Source organism: Drosophila simulans, chromosome 3L (assembly GCF_016746395.2).
Source record: "Drosophila simulans strain w501 chromosome 3L, Prin_Dsim_3.1, whole genome shotgun sequence".
Taxonomy (NCBI): Eukaryota; Metazoa; Arthropoda; class Insecta; order Diptera; family Drosophilidae; genus Drosophila; species Drosophila simulans.
Window position 1 is genome coordinate 10225001 of NC_052522.2, and position 25928 is coordinate 10250928.

General features: G+C 38.9%; 1 protein-coding gene and 1 long non-coding RNA gene across 2 annotated transcripts in view; both read right to left on the minus strand.

The window, feature by feature from the left end:
* The window catches only part of LOC123327209, a 179176-nt gene that overhangs the window by 103589 nt on the left and 49659 nt on the right, over positions 1-25928 (minus strand). The window lies entirely within an intron of this gene.
* Positions 6-1741, minus strand: LOC6737546. Its single transcript, XM_002084343.3, has one exon. The coding sequence runs from the start codon at positions 1739-1741 to the stop codon at positions 32-34; it is 1710 nt and encodes a 569-aa protein (XP_002084379.2). The 3' UTR covers positions 6-31.

Below are 25928 nucleotides of genomic sequence, written 5' to 3' on the forward strand. Positions count from 1 at the left end.
TGAAGGGAACAAATATTCTTTTTCATACAATTTATTTATTTGTTACCGAATATTTAAATCTCCATTTCTCTAAGAAAAAAGCTATAGTGCTAACACACCATCCCATTCCCAGTAAAATGTAGGCAAAGAAATAAAAATCCTTGTCGAATATTTTGATTTCGCGGGATTGGGATTTGCGAAAACTAATTTCACCACTAGCAATTCCTTCGAGAAAAGAGTCCTCCTGCAGCTTAATCCAAATACCAGATTCATAGATTCGCCTTAGGTAATTGTTAAATAATTCCACATACGGTAATCCATGTCGAAGTGCCACAAAAACTGGTCTTTGGTCGTACACCTCCTTTAAAATCTTGAAAATTGGCACTCGAAGATACCTTTGCTGAGACAGCTCGAATGCAATGCGATCCTCATAGGCCTCATAGGCATAGCTGGTATTTAGGCTCTTGCGATGCTTGAAGACCTCCTCGATTGAGGTTATTAATATAATACTCTCAAATTCTTTTTGTATAATTTTTTCTTTGGTCATATTGTGTAGTACCTCAGCGTCAAAGCTTTCCACTAGCAATGTACGCTTTTCACGGAACAGATCATCAAAGGTGTTGATTTGACTTTTAAACAAGCCGGTAGTTAAGTAACTCGATAACTGAGCGGTATAGAGATTGGTCAGCATAAATCCAACTACGAAGAGAACGATAAAACTCACAACCTGATGTGTTCCCATATTAAAGTGCCATATTTTGCTCACAGGTAGCAGAAACAACAGCTGCAAGACATCCATAAAAGATTGTGATAATGAAGAATTCCCCTGCTGTCTAAACCGTATCCACCAGATAACGATTGAGGCGTAGACAAAGCTCACCATAATAGTAATCCAAACTGTGCTACGAAATGGTTGTATAAAGTACAGACTTTTTGGCAAGGGTTCTGCCCAAGGCACCATGATATAGGTCTTAATGTTGTATAAAATGTGACTGCGGTAGAAATAATTCCATTGCAAGGCATGTATTATACGGGGCATCATATCGATTTCGCCATTTTTCAGCGCTGCCAAGCCCTCTTTATAGGGTATGGTGTCCACATAACCGAAAACATGCTCCTCTGTGCCATTGTATGTCTTGATGAACTCTTTAACCATCCTGTACATATAACCAGCGTATACCAATTGACCATGTCGATTTCTATACCGAAAACATCGAGGTGTCATCGTTTCCACACTGGTGCGAACCACCTGTCCTTGTAGGTTTCTCAGTTTTGTCAATTCATAGAATTTTTGCATATCTTTAATTTGATGTACTTCGACTTTCGGATAGGGCTTATAGGTGTAAAGCGATCCATTCATCAAATTCAAAGCCAGCACATGAATAAAACCGTAGTTTAAAGCTTGTTGAAAATAAAAATCCATGTGGGATTCTACGACAAATAACATAGGCAAGTACTGAAGTCCCCAGAGCAGTTCCTTTAGTCCATTTAGAGTTCGATTTCTTGTAGAATCCTTAAAACACGCAATAATCAAAGAGTGTGAGCTGAATCTACCCAATATTTTAATTTTCTCTGCAGTACTATTCACGAATAAATTTGGCACTTCCTGACCGATTTGAAGTCCAACGTCGTTGCAATCCAAGTAGATATTAAGCTGTAGTCGCTGATCATGATTAAACTGATGTATTACTTCTCTGGCGGACCAACTTTCGGATCTGCCAGACAGCAGGATTATATTTAAGAATATTAGCCAGCAAGACATGATGCAGTCCTGCCCGAAAAAGGACACTGAGAGCCGCGTTACAAAGACTTGGCCGTTTTAAGGCCTGGCCAAGATCTCTATCGGAAACAATTACATTGCATTGTCAATAAGTTGAAGTTGAAGTGGAAGTCAGAGGCGATGTTGGAGTCGAAGTCCAAGAGCAAGTCGTGCGCGGGTGAGTGCACTGAAACAATTTTGTTACAAGCTCTGGGTAAAAAATGGGTGACTAGACTTAAATAATTAAGCATGTTTTTAATTTGATTAATGAGTTACACCAAAGCTACTTAAAATTCAATTGTATAACTAAATAATGTTAGTCGTTAATCACTCTTTCTTTCAGTGTATTGCTTATCGCAGCATCTACCAAATTGCCCCTTTGACCACGACCACGTAAACGTAATTGTTTGCGGTCTGACTTCGGCAGTTCTAACGTGACCAAACAATTGCTAAATGTCATAGATATTGTTAATAAAATTACATGATTGCATAAATGGGCGCTAAACTGGGCGGTGATCTAAGAGAATTATGTCAGCCAGATGGTATGTGCCAGTGAGTGATTCCCAATCGATCTAAACGGTGATAAATGTAGTTTTTATAAGGTGCAAGATGATCAATACACCGAACAAAACCGGTGGTTTTTTGTGTGTCTTTATAGAGGAGCAGTCGTAGCTACATTTAATAAAAGATTATTTTTTTTAAATAATAATTTAAAACGAAGTGTAATGTGGTTACTTCTTCTGAAAACCTTTAAAGTACACAAAAATTGCATTTATTCGTTAAAATTATTGAGTGTTGACTGACCCGCTGCTCTGATTAGTCTCAAATGCTGTCAGTGACTTTGGCTTTGTTATTTAAGACGGTTGTCATTGTTATTCTTAAATTCGCCGCTGCAGTGGCTTTTGGCCAGAAACTCGTTAGCCCACAAGAGAGATCAGCCAAGGCAGGCAAAAGCAACAAACGAACCGCATTGAAATTGAAATCGCTCATAAATTCAGTTGCTAATTGTAAAGAATGGCAGACCTTGGAATTCAAAGAGGCAAAACTCATTTCCAATGGCTACTGCAGAATGCGAAAAGCACAATCCAAATGGGTAAAAATGCCTTGCAAAAAGGAAAAAAAAAATTATGAAGCCGCAGAAACGCCAAATAACAATAAATAAATATAAATTTCAAGCGCAAACATAAAGAGCTATTGACTGTTGACTTTTATGAACAATTAGGCGGCAGCCACTTAAAATGGCCAACATACTTGTGCATATACAATATATTTGAATCCCCCAGATGCAGATACGCCAAACAAAAGATACAGATACTCGCACATATAAGGCCGACTCGCTAATCGCAATGGTATAATGGCTTCTCTATGGGCCCGGCCCAGTAATAAAATACAATTGATTAGATCGACAACTGCAGTCTCTGAAATTCTGGAGGGGGGCGTTATCGAGGGGTGGCACTTGGGTTGGATGGAGCAAGAGGGAGTCAGGGCATTTGGACTTTAATTAATGCATTCAAAGCATTTATGTAAATGGCGGGAAATAATTTATCACCCATTCAAGACAGCGACAACGAACGGCAACAACGACCAATCAAATGTGGCATCCAAGCATTGCAATACAGTAAAGAAACCTATCGTTCAATGGATTGCCTAGTAGATATTCCAACTTTAAAACGCCTATAAGTAAAATTAATCATAATGAGTAATAAATATGCTAGCAGACTGAAAAACCTGTAGTCATTATTATCTAAACTGTAAATGGTAAAAAAGTTGCATAAATTACAAGCTTTTAGGACTTGCCATTTTTTATATTTTTACATAAGCACCACTTCAGATTTTATGTTTACTACTGAGACAAATAAACCAAAACCTTTTAAACAGTTAGCCATATAACATTTTTATAGCTCAATAAAAAATAATTAAATTATAAAAATTGAATACTTAAGGCAATAACATCTATATTGTGATATGAATACATTTAATTACTATTTATATTTGTCAATAAAATCGTTTTCATATTGCGAGCTCTACTGTGCTTCACTTTTTTCCCATTTGCTACACAAATCTTTCGATATTTCCATTTTTTCTCCATTTCTGTGTTCATTAGTGCAACGCCCACACATTGGGCATTAGGTGGGCGTGGCCGCAGCGAACATTATAAGCGGCAAATCGTTTGATTTTCCCAAGATTTCTCGTTCGCTGTTTATGGTTGTTGTAGTTGTCCATGTAATTAGTACTTAATTTATAATTTTTGTACCGCAAAAATCGCAAGCCAAATTGCTGGGCTATGTTCTGTGTGGTATGCACTAGTGTGCTGCTTGTTTGTTTGAGAAATCGGCGCAAGGTTATAGATACTAGATTCCAGATACGAGCTATAGGAAGGCGGTACTGTGGTGGGCCGGCCCAAGGCGTTTCTGTGTGGGTGGCTTGGAAATTTTGTAGCTGGGCTTCGATTTGTGGGATAAATTCCAATTGCCGGCGGAAATGCAAAAATTATTGAACTAAATATGCCACATATTTCTTCACCTTAACCTTCTCTTTTCTGTATTGTGCCGGCACTTTGCCAACAATTTCCGCAAATTAAACAACAATTTCTATCTTCCTTGATACCAGATAGTCAAGCGCTTAGCTCACATTGGCCACAATCATTAACTAGAGCTATTATGGAGCGAAGGATACGATGGAGCACCAAGAATTTCCACACATTTTTGCCGAGTTGCAGAAGTGCACTGTTAAAAAAGCTTGCCTATAAGAAATTACCAACTTATTTGTTGGTGGTATGTTTTTAAAAACAAATAATTATATTTCGTAGAAAATATAGGAGTTGTTACATAATTTATTTTTATTAATTTTTAAAATAAATATTTTCTTATAGCTTGCTTTGAATCATATATTAGGAGGAAGATAGTCGTCTCTCTGCCACTGCAAAAGGCTTAATGTTTTCATATTTAAAAACGAATTTCGCTCAGTGCACATTAAATCAGGTGGCTGCTTGATGCTCATCCAATCGAGCCATACAATTAAATAACAGTCCGGCAAGATAATGCGACTAACTAGAAATAAATAAACAAGGCAGGCAGGCGCCCAGTGGCAACCACCACCACCTCGGATGCATTACTGCACCACCACCGTGCTGCCGACCCGACTGAGCCACCATCACATCGCGGGCTCCATCACTCAATCCTCATTGTGGTCGTCAATCAAGGTTGGCCTGTACTTTCAGCCGGACTACTGTGCGTACCCGATGGGAGGGACCGGCTTTGTCTGTCTGTCTTTTGCTTTTGGTCGCTCAGTTTGGATACCGCATAATGATAGAGCGGACCCGCGGCCTGGCGTTAGCCGGGCTTTTCGGACGGGGCTTACTCAATTACCTTTGACTAAATTATGGCCAATTGTTGCATTGAACATGTGTTGCATAATTACGGGCTGTGGCAGCCACGTACGCTGCAAGTTGGTAGCTGGGAGCTGAAATTTGATTACTGCTTATAGATTAGAGACGCGAACGGAACGGCGATGGAGTTGCTGCGCGTTACGATGCACTGCAATCAATTTGAGAATCCAGAATAAATTCGGTAAATAGTTCAGTTAAAAGTAACAAAAAACTAGGCACAAACTAATATAAACTGTACAGGCAAGTCACTTCTGGGAACAGAAACTTAAACTAGCTTACACATATATTTCTAAGCTAAGAATTACTTTTTTAAGGTATTAAATTTTGTAGTTTTGGCAGTGCAACTATAGTGTTTTATATTTTTATAATTATTTTTAAAGCGCTTTATATTTAACTTGAACAATATTCCATCAGTGCAGATAGTGCCTAATTTCGAACTTGCGCCTTCGGGCCGGCCACTAAATGTGTTGCAAACTTGGCCACGTTGACAGGTTAATGTCCATGGCCAAAAGGGAGGAAGAAGAAGGAGGTGTTTTTTTTCCGAAGGGGCGGATATGGTTTTTTAGTGGGGAGTGGAAGTCTGCGGTTTAGGGCGTTAGTGTTCGGCCAACAAAATCAGTTTTAGGAGTCATGGAAAATGTGTGGAAAACTGTCGACCCACACGTGTTTGCAACATTGTTGTTGCTGCTGCTGTCGTTGTTACCATTGTTGTGGGACATATATATAGTTTTTTTCCTAAGATTTTGCCGGCAATTAGCGTCGCAGCATTTACGAGTGCCAGACAAATTACCGGGCAACCTGTTGCAATTAAAATAACGGCACGCCAACTTTCGCCGCAAATCGTTCGCAACAGCAAAAATGTTGCGAGCACGCGTGCGACAACACAAAACAACAAACAAACACGGGTTGTTGTTTGTTGCCCCGTTTTGTGCCGTGAGTTTATGGCGCAAAACACTTAGCCAAAAGAGCCAAACCTTTCGCACACAAATTCAATTTGTTTGCATTTTAATTGTCGTTTGTCGCCGCAACAGACCAAGAAAAAATAAGCCGAGAAAAATGGCCAACAACTCGTCGCCAGTTGTCGCAGCAGCAAATGCAACATATACACTCGATATGGGTGTTTTTGAATTTTATTTTTTATTATTATTTTTTTGGTTTTGTTTTGAGTTTTATGGCCTTATCCTACGCATTTCCAATGCTGTTAACAGCTTTGTCCGAGGGTGTGTTAAATATTTTTTATGGCTTACTTTGTGCGCCCAACAATCATTTCGGTTTTCCTCCTCGCGCGACTGGCATTTTTGGCTTTAAGCTGCATTGACTGCCATTTTTATGGTTATTAAAGCCGCGAGCCGTCTTTTCTTGGCCCTCATGTGTTAGCTGTTGGTTGTTCGTTGTTAGTTGTTCTCGTTGTTGTCGGTGTGGGCGCAAACTTCAAGATAATTACGTGCTAAAAGTCAAGACAACACAAAGCGCTCAAAGATAAGTCCGCATTTTTATGCCGCGAATTTATGAAACTTTCAATAATAGACATGAAATTCCAAATATCTTTGAAAAATTGTTGGCACGCTTTTTTTTAATGGATAAAGCGTTTCAAATTTTTTTGATAAGACATTGTGGGAAATGTCGAGGCAATGGAATGTGGGTGCTATCTGACGAAAATAAACCACAGGAAATAAAGGGTTGGGATTGAACATTTTTGGATATTTTTTCATAATTTTATTAGTCTTGTAAGTTTCACTCTAAAAAAATAAAATATTTAAATGTTATTTTCTTTTGATAGTTTTAAAAGTTATATCGACGTTAATTGAAAGTTAGTCATTATAAAAATGGATCATACTTAAACAATTATTTCAGAAATCAAACTGAAAATTTCTATAAAAAAAATACTTCCACTCGCTTATGTTCTGCAATCTCTACGAAATCTGAGACTGAAACCGTATCCAACAAATAAAAATCTTTACAAGATTATCATTTCACAGATGCGATTTCAATTGAGAAAAATATCGTATAACTGAAATACCCTGTGTGTGGTCCTAAGTCCGTGTAAGTTGTGCCTAAGCCCCTGGACGCAGACTGTTAAGCCCCACTGTGACCTGAGACCGAACGGCCAAAAGGTATGCAGACACAAAAAAAAGGCGATTACGGAAGGGGACAGGAAAATAAAAAATAAAAACAAAAAAAAAAAAAAACAAATCAATAACCAGGCAAACACCTGCAGTCCGACACATATGGCTGTCAAAAAAGCAACAAATACGAAGTCAGGCTGCCAATTGTCGACAATCAATCAACTATTGTTGTTAAGTGCCCGTTTATGTGGCTGATTTTTTATTGCAAACGCATTTCCCCACCATAAACTAGAAAATGTGTGGAAAAAAGCAGCCATGGGCGAGTTTTTGACTTGAATCCATGGAGTAGAGATAGTCACTTTGCGGAGCAAACAAACCCATTTAAGTAAATAACTTTCGTTTGGCCAATAAACAGTTGGAACTCCATAACTGTGACTTCCCAGCCTGGGAAGTCTTGAATTCTAGGATCTAAAGGTATAAACATTTTTTCAAAACGATGATACTTAATTCGAAATCAACTTCAATTAAATGTTTGTTTAAGTACGGCATAAAAATGGGATAAATTCATGTGCATACTTAAAGCCAACAAACAGTAAATCGTTTGGGTATTTACTGCCTTCGAGGCTTCACTGTACAACTACAACATGTTGCCGCATTATGTTACCAGCGACATTTGCATGCCGTTTGCAACTCGTTGCGCTCTTGTCGCCTCCATCGATTGGCAACAAGTGCAATCAGGTGATGTACTGCATTTGATTTTCACTGCCCGTTGCAGTTGCCAATGTTTCGGCCGTGTTATGCAAACGCAAAATGTCAGGCACCTGGGCAACATGCGGCTGGAATCGCCAAATGAATGTCAAACATATTGGAGCGACCGTTGCAAATGTCACCGTTTGACAGTAGACAACACAAGCAACTGAACACAATTGCACTTGGAAAATATTAGAATAAATTGTTTAAAGTGCGCACCTTTATAAACATTAAAATTTAATTCAATCTCAAGTCATTTATAACACATTTGTCTGGGAATCGGTATGGTATTTAATGTTCTATCTAATTTATTACATAAACTTCTTTTATTTACTGGCTGTAAATAGGTTTCTCTAAGTGCCCACACTGTGTTGCACTTGTTTCCCGCAACATGTTGCGCCTGATTGGCCTGGCAAGCGACAAATTAGGCAGGCAATCGCTTGACTCCGGCTGTGTTTATGGCCCATTAACTTTGTATCGGCAAAGGCAACGCCTTGATTAAGCAATTTTCTTTGCCAATAAGTTGGATTTTCGGCCACTCTTATGATGGCCAATTAAGGTGGAGGCATGCGTGGCTGATATATAGATACACTCGATTGCTCTAAGTTCCCCTTGGGGGTCAGCAATTTTTGATTAACCCCGCCACGGCAATGAAACCATTTGCGGGCTGACCACTGACCCACAAGTAACATATAACAAGTGCATATAACAATCGCTACAATATCGTCTGGCTTTCCAACTTTTCCGGCTCTTTCGCTTTTTTGGCCCACCCATTTGCCTAATCTCTGACATTAGTTGAAAGCGTTTGATGCGAAAATTGCAGTTATCCGCTCGGCCGAGACTGAATTATTATAGTTGGCACTCTTTTTTTTTTTCTTTTGTAGCTAGGATTGTAATTTATGTTTGGCCCGAAAAGTCAATTGATATGGCCCAGGCGATAACAGGAACTTAAGTGTTTTTTTTGGGCATTTTCGTTTGTGATTCCTTGCGGCTATGAAATGCACTCCAAGATTGATGCCAAGCAGATGGAGTTGTCTGGGCCAAGATGCGGGTTCAAATAGCCAATAGAGATTCACCTGACGTGACACGAATAATTGGGTTTCGCAAGAAGTCATGCTATCTAACCAAAAACACACTTAAATCTAAAAAAAAATAGTATAATAGAGGCGAAATATTAAAACAGAATAGTTTCATGTGTTAAATGTTAAATAATATATATAAGAAAGAAGTAATACAGCATTTATGAATGGAATTTGCTTCCTAAACCTCCAAGAAATCGTGACTGACCTGAAATAAATTCCCAACACGATCGCATCCCTAGTACTTGAACCCCCATTCTGCCCCCTCTGATAAAGTTGTAGATGTTTTGGCAAATTGATTTTACGGATTTTCGAGTAGAGTTGTGAGGGGCGAATAACTCAAGTGTCGCCAGGGGGCATACTTAGACTTTAAACAGATCGTTGGCTGGAGATTGGAAGAGGCGTTCCCAGAAGTGGAGGGATAAGTAAGTGGTAGACGATTGTTATTTTAATGTTATGGTCATGCCGGTATTTCGCTACGAATTGGGTGACGAATTGTGTGGGCGTTGGTAACGGATTGACAACAGAACGATGGCCTCCCTCTAAACAGAAAAAGAAGCAAACACAAAAGGAACAAACAGCTAGGACTTTCCCATACCGCTCACGTCACCTTTTGACCCCGCCGACAACTGATCCAATCAGAGACAATCGCCCCAGCCATATTTGTTGCACACTTCACTTATTTTGTGCCACATTGTACACCTACAAATGTCACTCAAAGCAAAAAACATGTTAATTTAACTCGCGAAATTCGAAAAAGAAAAAAAAATTCAAAAATTCAAACACAACTTTAAATACCCCCAAGACAACAATGGACGGCCAAAAAAGGTTTAAACGAAACGGAGATCACAAGTCACGATAATGATAAATCGCAGCACAAACATTTAGCCAGAGCTACTGCCACAAAAGGTCGAGGGTGGGTACAGTAGCACTGAATTTATTTACTCATTGTACAATCAAGAAATAAATAATAAGAAAAACTAAAAAAAAAAATGCTTAGCAAACACGAAGAAAATGAACCGGGCAAAAAAAACTTATGGCAAACATCAAAAAAAGGCAACGTGTCACAGTTCGTGAAATAACAATAGTTCAGTATCGGCCCCGGCGGCTGGAAGATCAGACTCCAAGTCTGTCGTGGCCGAAAAAAACCAAAAAAAAAAATCAAATTATATATATATATGTATATAGAAATCGGCGGAACCTGAGGATCGAGGAGGGTGGCAGATCAATATCTCAATGAGTTGACGATTGAGTCGAGGCTGCCGAATAAGTTTCGAGGGGTTAGGCGGCTTGTCATTCGTTCGGCTTCTGTGGTAAATGTAGTTTATTTTCATAGCTTATGACAACAACGTTGGCTTACTCGCTTTGCCTCCAGCAAATGGTAGCTCCACAGTTTTTCTAGCTTATTTGATTATGGCAAATATTTGGGTTTTTTTTTTTTTGGTCGCCTTTTCTGCACCATGCATAAATTATGGCATATTTATTTAAATGCATTTGCCGCTAAAGGTCAACAACAAAATGGAAACATTTGCTGATTGTATTATATTATTATTTTTGCTTTTTTTGGGAAAATTTGGAGCAATGTTGTTGGCGTCACGAATAATTGCGACCCAAATTGAAGTTGCTAGTTTTCGCTTTTCGGTTTTGGCAATTTGTTTTGGCATAAAGCACGAGCAGCATATGATTAAGTTTTAAAGATGATGTTTCTATTGACATTTAGTTATTGAATAAGGTTAGCCAAATCTGGGCTTTATTGAACATAAATAACACATGTGGCGCCGGATTGTTTGACCTTTAATTATTTATGGTGCATTATTTTCGTCAGCTTTAACATTTTGTAGTCTCATACTAACAATATCACAGCTTATAACTTCGAAAATAATTAAGATCTTTTTGCAAAAAACTTTATTTAGGCGTGCTTTATTTTCAATCACTATTTATCGTAATTATCTTTATTGTTGCACCTGATTCGTTCACCTGCTGTGAGATCCTTGTGTGTTTCCATATGCAATAATTGCTATTATCTGATTTTTTTAATGCACTATAATAAACGCTTATGTTGTCGTCATCATTGCTGTTGTTGTTGGCATAAATAAGCCCAGCTCGTACTCAAATGAACGATGCTTATCTGCGGCACAACTCAGCAGAAATATCAAAAAATGGACGGGGGTTTTCATGCTGGATTGGCAGATTGTTGCAAGGGGGTAATGTGGCCAATAAACTTTAACTACGACAAAAGACGCATTTTGCTGCTACTTAAGACCAATAAATCTAAGCAGCTGCACTAGGATGCTGATGTTGCCGCTGCCGCAGATATCGCTAGTTGGCCTGTTGCTGCTGCACTTTTCAACTCATCGGCGCGGCCAAGCAAAAAAAAAAAAAAAAGTAAAGGAAAAAAGACCACGTCGAATCCCAGGCCAAGTCCATGTCTCCAGGTCTATGCGATTGTCATCAGCAACGGCTTTATCATTGTTGTTGTTGCCGCTGACTTGGCATGTAATAAGTTTCAAGATGATGCTGCAATTACCGCAAACAGCAACAACATCAACGCATTGATAAAATAGCCTTGAGTGTTGATGCAAATACACTGCGATTTATTATTTATCCTTCTATGCACAAATAAGCATTTAGAAAATTTTAAAAAAATGTTGAAGCCCTGCAAAGCATTCTTCTTAGTTAAAAATCTTGTGTTTTTTTGTTATTAATTTTCCTATTTTCGAATTGACCCGCTAATATAGATGCTGATTTCTTCCAGCGTAGCTCATTAATAGATTTTTGCCCAGTGTAGAATGGGCTCGGCTTTGGTCGCATCGTTGATGTTTCTGCCTCATCTGTTGCCGACTGGCTGCGTGTGGGGCAACTCATTAGTGGCATTTGACCTGCCTTGCACTCTTGCCTGATTGAATTTGCCATAACAAACAGCAACAACAACAGCGACGGCAACAGCAACGATTTCCGCCTGTCAAAAAGCGTTTTTCTCCAACACTTGAATGTGGCCAAGTCGAGAGGCGACATGTTTGCCACCCAGTTGAAAAGAAAAATCGGGGAGGGGCTTGCGATTGGCATTTTGTAATCAACGCTATGCAAATGCCTTGGCATAGTCACAGCATAAATTAAGCATCTAAAATCGCTGATGCTGCCGATGTGTTGCAGATATGTTGCTGATGTGCCAGCGTGTTATAAAAAAAATACACGAAAAATACCTGAATAGCGTTGGATCGGTGAAAATTGTTTCGATTTGACACTGATCTAGTGCAGTGTTTATGTTATCGCAATTAATTTTTTCACGCTGCTGCTACTTTTGCATACAATTTGCTCATCACTTTCAGTTTAATCATGGAAAAAGCTTTAGTAAATATTTTTCTGTGGTAGTTAGTAGCTATATTTATCAGGCTTTTTTAATTTTATTAAAAATCCTACTTAATAAATTACCTTTCAAGTTTTTGCAATTGCAGTTTCCTTTGCCCTGTCATATGTGTGAATTTGCGTCATTTATATCTAGCGTAATTTATCGCCTCACTGACTCAACTTTATTTTTCACACCACATTTTGAGATTGGTGTCAACAGATTTTCCTCGACAAATGTTTGCTGATCGATTTTGTTGACTGATTTGTACAAATGTCGATTAAACGAAGCGATAGCTATGCAAACAGGTGCAAAACAGTGTGAGAAAAGTTATAGATGAGTAAAATTCCACACATCGATGTGGATTTTTGATATATATTTCACCCAGCCGCCAAACTTTGGACATTAACTAATTGAAACATTCTCTCACCTTGCCACCAGTCATCTCTTCGGCAAGTGAACTTTGTGAACTCCTTTTCCGCAGAAAATATCTTCTGCCACATACGGTGGTCATGGTGGTTATGGCGGTTATGGCCATGGCGGCTACGATTATGGCCCACATGTGCAACCTGACTCCTCGCCGCGGTGGAAAAACAATTTCCATCTGCACGGCCATAACTCAGCTCATTGTCAGCCCCACGACCCACACACTGACCCCCCGCAAAAAGGCCGTAAAAAGAGACGAGTCTGAGCTGAGAAGTGAAACCAACTTCGTTAGGCGGCGTCAGGGTCAGCAGCGTGCAGCTAGCAACTTGCAACATGCAGCAGCCAGTGTGCAACATGCAGCATGCAGGGTTCAAAAGGTCAAGCGGCTGCTGCGGCAATTTGTCAATTTTATAACTCATGTGGCAAATGGAAATTCTTTGTTCTTAGCAGGAAATATGAAAGTTGGAAATTCTTTTGTAGATAAACAGTTATAACATAGTTGTAAATAAATTTATATAATAAAGTATGTTTTATAATTAGCTTTTAATATTTTGGTTTTGTGCTTCAGCTTTTAGTACCCCCTGCAATATTGCAGTTGGCTGAATGCGATGATGGAAAAAGGGGAGCTTGAAGGGTGTCGCGCGTTAGAATAGGGCAACAAATCATCTCCATTAACCCAAAACAAAACTGCGCACACAATCGCGGAACGTGCATCTGCAGCACGCTCTAACTTCGGCCCTGATGGTGGTCCCCATAAAAACAACATGGAACACAACAGAAACAGATACAAAACAAAAAAAATACAACAACTACAAAAAAAAAGACAGGCTGCACTGCACTGAACTAAAGGTGGTAAAATTGGTGTCACTTGTCACGTAGAACGTTAATTGTGAAACGGAAATGCTGGCAGCGTGGTTGTTGCTGGTGTTTCTGGCGCGCCTCGCCATCATGTTGCAAGCTCACAAGATCGCCATATAATTTGCGTTTGCAGCTTCTGCTCCTCCTTCAGCTTTTCAGCTTGTTGTGGAAATTGAAAAATGAAATCAAGATACACGGCCGAATATGTCACGAGTGCAATTCCCTAGCATACAGAGGAAAAAATGCTGCCAGTTGGGTAAGCGTGATTGTACAGCCCTTGACGTCTATTAAACAATTTAGTATAAACTTTTGGGTAAACATAAGTGTTTCTTAATAACTTTGAAGTTGTTTTTTCGTCTTTTTTTCCAGAATTTAATAACAAATAATTGCCATGTAATAATATCGTATCTTGAAGATACGAGTGCGCGCTTTTACTTCCTATTTCTGACGTATTTACTTATTCATATTCTTTTAAGTTATCCCTTATTTTCCGTGTGCACCAGACTACTCCTTCCCTTTATTTCTCAACAGGTTGCGGTGCATTCTTTCGAGACACCATTTGGCATTTGCATTTTCTGATAATTGAATTGTTTTTCAGTTGGCTTGAATGCAACATTTATGTGGCATGAGTGGCCAATCCCGCACCCGTGCAGCCCAAAAATGACAATTCCCCAACAATCAGCAATAAAAATAAAAGGAACGCAAAGTGTCTCCAGTTCGGTTAGTTCGTTATGTGTGGTGTGTGTGTGATGGGGTCTTGAGTGGGTTATGCGGGGCAGGCAGTTAGCCAACATGCAAAGCACATCCAGAGAGAGATGCCAAAATATTTAAAGGAAAAACCGGGCAGCTGGATGGCATGTGAGGGCGCCGTAGGCAGATCAGAAAAAGCTGTGAGAATGCTTATGGACTTTGTGATACCTTAGGTTTAACTGGTACAAACCTTTAAGTGGTATAGAAAACTAAAAGTAAATGTTAAAAATATTAAAACTAATCAATATAAGTGAGAAATCGTTTTAAATTGCATGGGAAATATTAAATAAAAAATGTAAATTCTCTAAACTATTTGGCATACCCCAAACCTTACCCTGGCCATCATTTCGCCTAGAAAAGCAATCAAAACACGCCGAAGAGTACAAATAAAAAAAAAATGAGAAAAACGGCAGCCAAGAGACAAGACAACGCAACAGACGTAACAGCAGTTGGCGTTGCACAGTTGCGCGATTAGTCGCGTGGGCAGACTGGGAGTCAGGCGTCTATATAGTCTCCGATTCAGATTCAGACCGTTCAGACTATGCGACTCGCATTCAGATGCAGATGCAGTTGCAGTTGCAGGCGCAGGCGCAACATGACGGCCAACACACAGCGACACATGCCGTTCGAGATTCAGATTTCATAGAGCAACCAAGGCGGACAGGCAGACAGATGCGATCCGTTCCGTTTCGTTCCGTTTTTCCATCCGACCAGATCCGATCCGATCCGACCCGAAACCAAACCAAAGCAAACCGATCCTAACCCAAAACGATCCGCACTCTTTTCTCCTGGCCAACTAACTGCCGGCGGGCTAAACGATCGCCGTCCTACGGCTGGCAACTTGCGCGGGCTTTTGTGATTGGATTTATGTTAATTTCTGACGAGATTTGTGCAATGCAGTTGCTGTTGCTGTTGCCGTTGTCACTGTCAGTTGACAGCTGCTGCAAGTTGCAACTTTAAACTGTTTTGTGTGCGTAATTAAATGGTGACATTTTTCGATTGTAAAGTGTTTTCTTGCATAATGCCATTGAGTACGGTTGCTCAGGAGGAGTTGTCCATTAATAAGTTAATACCTTTTGAGTTCAAGTTGTAAACCATTTTAGGGTAATACTCTATACTAATTACAGTTGGGTTTATTAAAACGAATTTAAGGCATTTTACTATTGCAATTGTACAACGTCTTATCCTTTTCCAGTGCCAAAGAAGGAAGTTATGTTAATGCCGAATTGAATTGCAATAATCAATATCTCAACCACAAGTATGCAATTCAATTTCCATTGGCAGCATTTATTTTGATATAAAATTTATAAATAGCCCGCAAGCTGACAACGGCAATTAACAAGCCTGAGAATTTTTTGTGCGGCATTGGCATGTCAGTGTCGGATCTAGTTTTGAATTTTTTTGTTGTATATTTTATTACTGGCCTGGGCACAGCTGCCATTGTGGAAATGGAACTGCTCCAATTTGCCAAAAAATCTCAGGCCACCGCAATAAAATTCCTTGGTCGGCCGAGACATAATTGAACCGGATCGGATATATATATATATGTACGAGTATATATGATTGTGCTCCGAATTAATTATCGTCTCAGCTGCAGCAACTTAAGTGACTGCCGAAAGCCCGAAACAAAAACGAAAAAAAATCAAAATTAAACATAAAACGGCGAGAAAAGTCAAAGACTCAAGGCATTTTCCAGCTTGCACCTGGTAACGGTCGCGACAGGTCAGGCTATGAAAACCCCCCGAAAATAGGTAAAAAGAAAAATCAAACAGCAGAAAACCCGCTTCGCAATATTGCACAAAACTTGCAGTCACTTGTGAAAAATTAACTACAAGTGATCATTGTTGCTGTTGCTTTTGTTTGCAGCTGCAAGTGTTTGGCGGCACTTGCATTGCCACAGACACAAAAAACTCTCAAAAATGGAGAAAAAATGAAAAAAAAATTGAAAACCCAAAACCCCAACTATGCTGCGGTTTCTCCTGCTCGCAAAGACATGGCTGGAAAATTATATGAAAATTTATGATACATTTGCCTGCACTTGGTTGTCAACGTTTTGGCCTGTGGGCTGAAGATTGTCATGGTTTCCAACATTTTTTCGTACTTTGTAGTTTCCACTGCTCCACTGCCTAATGATCGCAGTGGGGCCTGGGCTTTGTGCCACTTTGACCCAGTTGGCTCCCTAAGCGGGCTAATGGGGAAAGGTGTAGCCAAACAAGCTGCCTGGCAGCCCCAGCCATTTTTGCTGCCTTTTTTCATTTTTTTTTCAATGCCGTAGTTGATGCTGAAGTTTCGGTAGTTGAGTAGCAGTAGCTCTAAGCTGGAGGCAAAACCAAAAAAAAAAAAAACACTATTTGTTTGCTCTGACATTTTGGAGCTGCCTTATTAAGATCGGTGTGTGCAGATGGGAAAGGACCTGATGGTAAGGTAACTAATTAGATTATGGGTAGTAAGTTAGTAAGTAGTAAGTAAGGAACATGAGGTAGCAACTTAACTTTAGCCATAAACTATAAAAGGTAATCTTACATTTTTAAATTTTATAGATCACGCTTACTTTGAGCTAAGTTATTTACACCTATATATGAAGTAATCACACCTATAGTTTTTAAGCTGTGGCACAAGTATCAATGTCTTTTGGCATAATACCTTACAGTCTTGATACAAAAATAGTAACAAATACAAGCAGTAAAAACTAATCCCTTTTAAAACTTGGCAATGCAGCCCCCACAAAGTCACAGCCTTCGCAGCATTATTTATGCATTTCCCTTCTCAATACTTTTGGTTTTGATTAACCAAATCGGAAATCAGCGGGCCATGCGTGAGTGCCGCAACTTTGTAGATGCCGTGTGGCCCAAATTTTGCTGGGCCAATTCACACCGCAGACAGCACACAGCACACTCAGCAAACAACAAACAAATAACAAAACAGCTGGCAAGTCGGCCAAGCCCGCACCTCCGCCCACATCCGCCACCCGCTTGCCACTTTGCATAACAAACGACTTTATTAATTTTCAAATTACCGAAAGTCAGAGGCCGGCTAAGCATTTTGTGGCCTTTTTGTGGCACTCCGCGGTTAACAAAAAAAAATAAATAAAATTGAAATAAAAAAGATCTAGCTTATGAGCGGTGGGCGTTGTGAGAAAAATCTTTGCGCCAAATGCCAAAAAATGCTGCAACGAATCGCCGAAGGGGGCCCGCAATGGAGATAAGAAATAAATTCCGTCTTATGCTAATATTGGCTAAAAGCAAAATGTCGCTTCGTGCTGCGGCTGGCTAATAAATTAGCGAATTATCAAATGCCCAGATTGATGAGCATTAACGATCTGACAAGTTGTCTCGGCGATCGAGGAGCGGGCAAGTACATAAAATGTTAATTTCTCAATTAACATTAACATAACGCGAAACGCTTTTTTGCAATGCCATAAATCATACAATTAAAAACTAATCAAGCGGTGACACAAGGCATACAAAAAAACAACGTCCAAATACACAATTGCATTGCCAACTGCAACACTTGGCACAACCATTATTATTATTTTTTTTTTTTGTCGGAACCACTTCAAAGGTAAATTTATGTATTGTCAAACTAGCGAAACACAAAGAAAATCAAACGAAGCGAAGGAAAGTCTACAAACTGCATAATTCACAAATTATTATACCCATTAAAGGGTACTAGAGAAAAACAACAGAAAACCAAGCCCTTGAGAAAAGTGTGCATTTCCCTTCGACCAGACATATGCTTCGAAAATTATCCTGAGCAATTTTTTGATTATCTCGAAAAGGTTTATTTCAACGGCTTTGTAGTTAAGTCATTTTGATAAATTACCTATATTAATTCAATAACATCCAGACAACTAATATGTTAATATTTCAAAAGCATCTCGACTTAGCTTATTTTTAGCTAACACTTTAATAACATTAATCTTGCCATTTGACGAGTACATGAGTTTAAGGACTATATAAATCATGTAAAACATAAAATATAAATCTCTCTCGAAATAAATCGCTGCTGTGGCATTTGTTTGTTCTTGCATTCAACACCTTATGCTTGTGGTGGGTGGCAACTTGGCTGTTTGATTGTTAGATTGTTGGATTGCCTGCGCGTTGCAAGTTGGCAGTATCGTTTGGCCAAATTAAAAGCCGCCAACAGAAAATTGCTGGCTAATTAATGCCAATTGGCCGATGGCAAACACAAACGCTTGGTCACTCCAAAACAACGGCAGTAAATGTGGGCGCAACGTTAACTTTTATGCACGGTATTTATTATTAACTATTATTATTATTTCAGGCGGTGGCATTTGCATGTGACATAAAAGTGATTGGAGTAATTGATAATTGTGCAAAGACACGAAAACGATGCAATTCAAGACTTTTTGCCTCTTGATTCTCAGAAATGATTGTTAATTGCTGCCTTTCGGTTCGGATCCTAAAATATTAGCTTAAATACGAGTGAAATACAAAACTAGGTCTTTAAAAAAACAGCTTTTTAAATCAATTAAAAAATTAAACTTCTAATCTATATAAGTCATTAGGCATAATAATTTTAAAAGACGTTCAATTAATTTATACAATAAACGTGAGCAAAAATGAAATTGTTTACTTTTATTAGAATCATATCTTTTTTATTAAACAACCGATAGAGATTTATTATTCTGAATGAGCATTAAAAATCATGATTTAAAAAACCAATTAAAGATGCAAATTGAATTAGCCAACAGCAATGGATATCAAACAGAAATCGCCCAAACATTATTCATTAAAAAAACAGCCAGAAAGTATATTTACGAAAACACACTTTTGTTTGGGGGGGAAAATGCATTTGAAAAATGTATCTACAATTGCCGAGGCTAGTTGCTGTTTTTGCCGGCCAATGGCCAATCTCTTGCCATAAATCAAGCGGTAGAAATGACCGCAGGCGCCTTGTAAGCGAGTCCCAGTCACCGACTCTTTTATTTTCAGTCACAGTCACAGTGACTGACAGCCGTACGAGCCGAGATCTTGACCAGCCGAAATGGCCAGAAAGACAGCCGGACAGACGGATCGATGTTGGCCCACGCCAGGCCTTAGCAAATCAAATACAAATTCAAAATCTAGCTAATTTCCAAAAGTCATTTAACTGGCCCCGAGTGGGACAACGAAAAATAAATACAATAAAAAAAGAAGTAAAAAAGTATATCTAACCGCAAAGTTAATTTTATTTTCCACCTACTGGCAAAATCAATTTGCTTCGTGTGGCACGTGCGCCAAATAGAATGAAAATTTTCGGGATTTCAGTGGGCTTCGGGGGGTGGTTGCGGGGGCGTTGGTGGTCCGTCAGTCGGCCATGTCGTGTGCGTCACTCCAAGAGAGAGATCTCGGACATCGGTCGTGCCAAGATTGGGCCACAACGGTAGCCAAGAGCCAAAGTGACCGAATTCGACTTCTTGGCCAACAAACAACCGTCGAGCCATTTAAAAAGCAACATTTTGCAATGCCAACAATTACAATTACGAATTTTCGGTTCGATTGCCCTGGGCCAAAAAGAAATTCTACACTGTCAAATAAAGTGATTCAGTTAAACAAGAGAATATAAGATGTGTGCTGTTTTATTTTCATGTTATAAATATTTTTGTCATTTTTTTTTTATGATTTTAGATAGCAAAACTATTTTACCAAATTATTGTACAATAAAATATTATAAAAGGCAACAAATACCATATTTTCAAAAAAAAAATGTAAATATTATTAGATCAAAGTCTTTAGTTCTGCTTTCACGCTTTGCCAAGTTCGTTGCCTAAGTCTTTTGTTTTCCTTCAGCTTGGTAGCATTTCTGGTATTATATGAAACCCTTTTAAATGGTGATACTAGTGATTAAGTTAATTTTCCCTTAGTGTAGCAATACTAAAAAACAGGCCAGGCCAACTAAATAAAAAATTACTCAATTGAATAATGGACAAGGCTACGCCCGCTCTCAGTTCGTTTTTAGCTCTCGGTTAAGTTATTCATTCCAGCTTGCGACACATAACAAATGCGTATTTAATGTGTCGAGAAGGGGGGTAAAGCCACTGGACGACCCCCGAGGGGGTGTAATTGCAAAGGAGGCAGGGAGGAAGTTCCCCACTTCGATTTCCATTTAACGCGCCCCAAGTAATTCGCTTAGTTTATGGGTGGTCAGCGAGCGTCGAGCGTTGAGCGTTGAAAGCCCTCCGGGGCCATTTGCTTGCATTTTTAATTCGTTTTTAATCAATGTAGCCGCCGCCGACGCCGCAGCAACGGTTCACATTGATATATGTAACCAGATTATAGAGCAGCGATGCCTCGGCCTGGGTAATTTGGAATTCAACACTTCGGACCCAAACCCCCAGAAAGCCACGGAAAATGGCCAATTGCAAAATGTTGGGTTGTCATTCGCCGGCAGTTTATCGCTGCCAGAGATGGTCACTGGAAAATTGCCAATGACAAATTCTGGCCGGCAGCTAAATTGTATCAGAAATAAATTTGGATTTTCCCAAGATTTGAGCTTAGCTTAAGTCATGGCCGAACAGTGGTAAATATTTCCAGCAAAGTCGTGTAACAGTATAAAGAAATAATTATACAACTGTAATCGTATTGAAACGAAAACATGTGAAAGCCATATATATGCAAATAACATATAATAAACTAAATCGATCATATTATATATACTTTTGTACTTTGTACTTTGTACTTTGTTTTCAACTCGATAACTGGTTCAAATAAATACGTATTAAATAAATCGTGAAACTTTATCGACCTACGCAAGTTATGGTTCAATGCTAATGATTTCATTAAATAATTATTAAAGAAATAATTCTTTTATAAATACCAAGAGCAGTAAGAATAAAATCCATGGTAATTTTTATTGCACTAATAGCAGACCACTGTTCTTTGAAATTCCTAAACACGTTAAATCGTGATATTTCTGAAATCAGGGTCGAATATTTCTGGTACTTCAGATGGAATTGTAAATTGCAACTTAATGAGCAATTTTTGTGCAGGAAAATCAACTTCAATTATATAATTTAAGCGTGAATTAGCAGCGGCGGCAATAGAGCAATAGAGGACGGGGAATTGAACAACAGCAGGCAACTGGATTGTGTAAGAACAAGAAAACATGTTAAGTGCAGTCGCATTATGTTGCAAAATGTCACTTTTAATTGGGCAACCTTGAAACATCAATGTGAGAAACGAGCGAAAGAACAGCTAACAGCATTAGTAACAACACCAAAAGCAACAACAACAACAAGCCAATCTTGCTGAAGGCCAAACACCAACGGGCCAACAACAATGACAAAACGCTTAGCGATTCGAACGGGCATCAAAAGGCCAGAACACGAATGCAGGAAAAGGACAGAAAGTCGCACAGACGGGGTCAAAAGAATAAAGGTGTCACTATACATATTGGGGCAATGTTCGACATGCTTTTTAAGACCTAATTTGCCTCTAAGCTATCAAGCAGTATTAACAACAAACATAATTAAAAACTGAAATATATTTTCGCATAAAGAAACCAACAACTGAATCCGTTCAGCAAACCCCCTGTTTAGTTTTATAACCATTGGCAATAGCAATAAAGACATTATTTTGACCGCAAGTGTCGGCAGCTAGAGAAGTGGTAGAAAAGATATCGAGAGGGAGGTCGGCCGACCGTTATGTGCTACAATTAGCAAATTGCACATTTATGCTCACACATGTGACCAAAACCGCCCTGCCATCCGCTGCAAGCCCCTCTTTCGTTCAGCTGACAATATAAATCAATCATTGGGCATTTGGCTCAAAGCCGGCGTTCTTATTGGAAAGGCAACCTTGAAAGTTGACTGCAAGCAGAGCTTTTCGACTGGCTAGCGATTGGTTAAAAAAAAAAATATATAAATAAATGAAAAGCTTGCCGGTAAATTGCAAAATATTACTTGCATACGGCTAGACGTTAGCATTATATCTTAACCATAATATATGGCACATCATTTATAATTTCCGCTGAAAATCAACTTCAAATTCAAATTCGAAATTCAATTATTCTCCGTTTCCTGTTGCCGTCATCGCTGATCACCAGTTATACAGGAAATCCACGGCACTTGTTGTGCAATTTTTGATGCGTTTCGCTTCAGGCATCTCGAATTGCATTTAGCACTCTTTTCTACTGCAAATACTGTAATTGCTGATAAAGCAAATAGCCGGGGCAGTTGGTTTTATTCGTTATATATATCATTCATGTGAGTAACTATTTTCTTTAGAGTTTGTTTAACATTCAAGTTAAACTAATTTTGTTTTTATGGCCCTGTAAACTCTTCATCTGTAGGAAAGTCCAAGATAAAGACAGTTTTTATGGCCTCGTATAGTAATTTTTTTATTCACCTAAGTTTTCCGCTGATTAGGAATAGTGTTATAAAAAGCAATGCGATGCTTGAAATAGTTTACTTAATTGGCTAAAATACAGTATTTTAATGCTATGTTGTGATATTAAAATGGAAAAACTCATGTTATATGTATATGCTTAAAATTGAAGATATTGCTATTTCATTATAATATTATATTTTGCTATTGTTAAAACAAGTAGAGCGTTAAAAATGCTTTAATCAAATGCTAGCTAGTATAGAAATATGGAGATATTTTCCTTTTAATTTTCCCTTCAACACCAATTAATTCCAGAACCCATTAAGATTCCTGTGGGTACACTTTCCAGTTCATTCAACTACATACCTCTTGAGTCCCCACAACAATCACTGCCGAAATACCTTAGCATCTGCAACTATTTAGTGTGATTTGCAATATGTATTTCATTTATGGGCCACATGTGTGCGGCAAAGTGCACCAGAAGGTAACTGGATGGAGGAACTTGGATGAAGTGTTGTCCACCTGGAGGTAATGGTGGTCTCGCTGTGGCTAAGTAATACACCGAAAAAAAAGGTTTGTATTCGAAATTTATACTATATTAAATCCATTTTAAATGTACGTTTATTTGGATTACAAATTCGTTTCCATCCCAATTTAATTGAAAAAAATACTTGCATTTGACTGATATCTATGTTACGTCCGATAATAACAGTATTTATATTCATTAATTTTTTATATAGATTTAATATTAGAAAAGTGCCAAATTTGGTTACTAGATACGAAGATTTGAAAATAATTTTCGGTGTGATGCCCAACCGTCAGCATCAAAGTCTCGCTCTTGTCATAAAAAATGCGCGAAATGCAACAATTTAAAAATGCTAAATATGCGCGTATGTGCGGAATGATTACTGCCGGAGCTTGAGACTCTGAATCTGGTACTGGATCTGGGACTATGGCTCAGATCGGCATACAGCAAAGGCTGTGCAACTTTGGGGGGCCCCCCAAAGGGGGGATTAAAAAGCCGCAGTTACTCACCGACTGACTGCGTTTAGTAATTATGCGCGCAACACGTTCAAGGCGGCAAGACCATTGCAACATGTTGCCATTGTTGCTGCTGCGGCAACGGCTGCTGCAGTTGCAGTTGCAGTTACCGCTGCAGTTGCTGCGGCTGATGTGGTGACTGTTGCCGGGCATTGCGTAAGCTCCTTTGGAAAATTGCATTAGAAAATCCACTTGGCGGCAGCGGCAACAATTAAAGCCGCAGCTCGCATGTTTCGCTCCAAGTCGCCTGGGAACCACAAAAGCCAAAAAGTCTCGCTGCCAATTGGGCACCACCGTAAAGGCACTTCAACGGTCTCTTCGACGTTCTAAAAGAGGTTTTATGATTGGGCATTGAATGGGGGGCCAAAGTAAGCGGAATTCTGGGAACTCTAGAGGGTCAGAAAATAGTCGGTGTTGTTTGAATGAAATATGAATCAAATTTACAGTTAAAGTTATTGAAAATAAAAATAAAATATAAAACTGAAAACCTCTTCTTAATTAAGCTTTACTCAATATTATTATTAGTAATCAAATGAGCGCTGGTTATTAAAACTTAGCTACTCATACAGTGCCTCGTAAAAGTATGCATTGCATGGTAGTTTTGCCCCCTGATCCCGGCCACTTCTGGCCAACCTCTTGGCCAACGGCTCACCCCGCCATAATGTGCACAATTTATTGGCATTGCGAATCTGTGGGGCGATGTGAATCGCACTCGAGTCGCTGGTAACAAAAAAAAATGAAAAAAATATAGAAGTCCAACTTAGGCATGGTCAAAAGGCAGTCAAGGTGGCTACTTGGCAAACCCTTTGGGGCAAAGCAGCACCGACACCGAAAGCGTGGAAAATCTTTGCTATTTTTCACCAATTAAAAACGGATTCTGCGCAATTTTCCATGCCATATGCAACTTGCAGTTGAAGTGAAAAATGCCAGCGGAAATATTTCTTGCGTAGGACTCTATTTATGTGGCCCAAAAAAAAAAATAAGAAAAGAAAATGTAAATGAAAAAACATAACCCAGAACTTTATTTATCACATTTAAAATGCGATAAAACAGCATTTCAGTGGGGCACTGCATAAATTACGTTTATGCATTTAAGTTATGCATTTGCACAGGCCCTAAGTGTCAAAATAATTCATTATAATTGCCCACAGATCATTTTTGTCAACGATTTTTTCTGCTTTGTTTGCCCGGCGCGTATTGCGTGCGTTTTCCTATCGTTTCTTTTTTGGCTTATTTATTTTATTTATTTTGTTTCCTTTGGTTTCTTACGCTTTTAGTTTTTATTTATTTATTCATGTTGTCTTTTTTTGTTGTTGCCATGTCGTCGCGTTTTGGGCCGAAAGAGCAACAAGCGAGTGAATGAGTGAGTGAATAATTGCAGGCATGCCATGTTGTTTATACTAAATTTAATTAATGATGACTTTTATTTATGAATGCGTGGCCGGGCGTTGTGCATTCGGTCACATAAATCGGAGCTGGGCCACACCCCCAAGGGGCCGATAAGGGGGCGGCTGGGGGGATAATGTCTTCAGCTGCTGAAATCTTCGGTTAGCCAAGGGCTAGGATTAAGTTAAATTGATTAGCGCGTTGGCTATCTTAATTGAGATCTCTACTTCGTTTATCATAATTTCATAAGCAATAAATTCTAATTAGCAGTTGGGCGACTAATGGATTTTTGCATCTTAACATGCCTCATTTATTTGGTTTTCAGATCAGCAAAGATAGCGTCTTATCTGTTTATAAAATAATCTTAGTTTTGTATAATCCTAATTTTAATTATTGCGTTTACAGCTTCCGAACTATTGTGTTAAAAATAATTGTTTAAATATCCTACCCCCAATTGATATACTTTACTTAATTTTCGAGTAATTTCGCTATAATTATTTTCACGACGTTCAGCAATTTTAATTAGTTTTGTGCGGCCCGGTGTATCTGAATCAGTGTATCTGCAAATTGCCCATGGCCCCTGGAGCGTTCCACTTGGCCCCCAGATGGAAAACACAGAAAACGCGGCGGCAATTGGCTGGTGTGCACCCATATATGGACGACGAGACCGCAAAAATATTATTGCGCTGAACAAATTTTTAGTTTATTTTGTTGTGTGCCATAAAAATGTTAACATCATTATAAGACTTTAACACCTGCACCAGCTGGCCGAG

Bases quoted from the DNA above. Each gene is read 5' to 3' on its own strand.
- LOC6737546 (XM_002084343.3), bottom strand. From the start codon at position 1,741: ATGTCTTGCTGGCTAATATTCTTAAATATAATCCTGCTGTCTGGCAGA.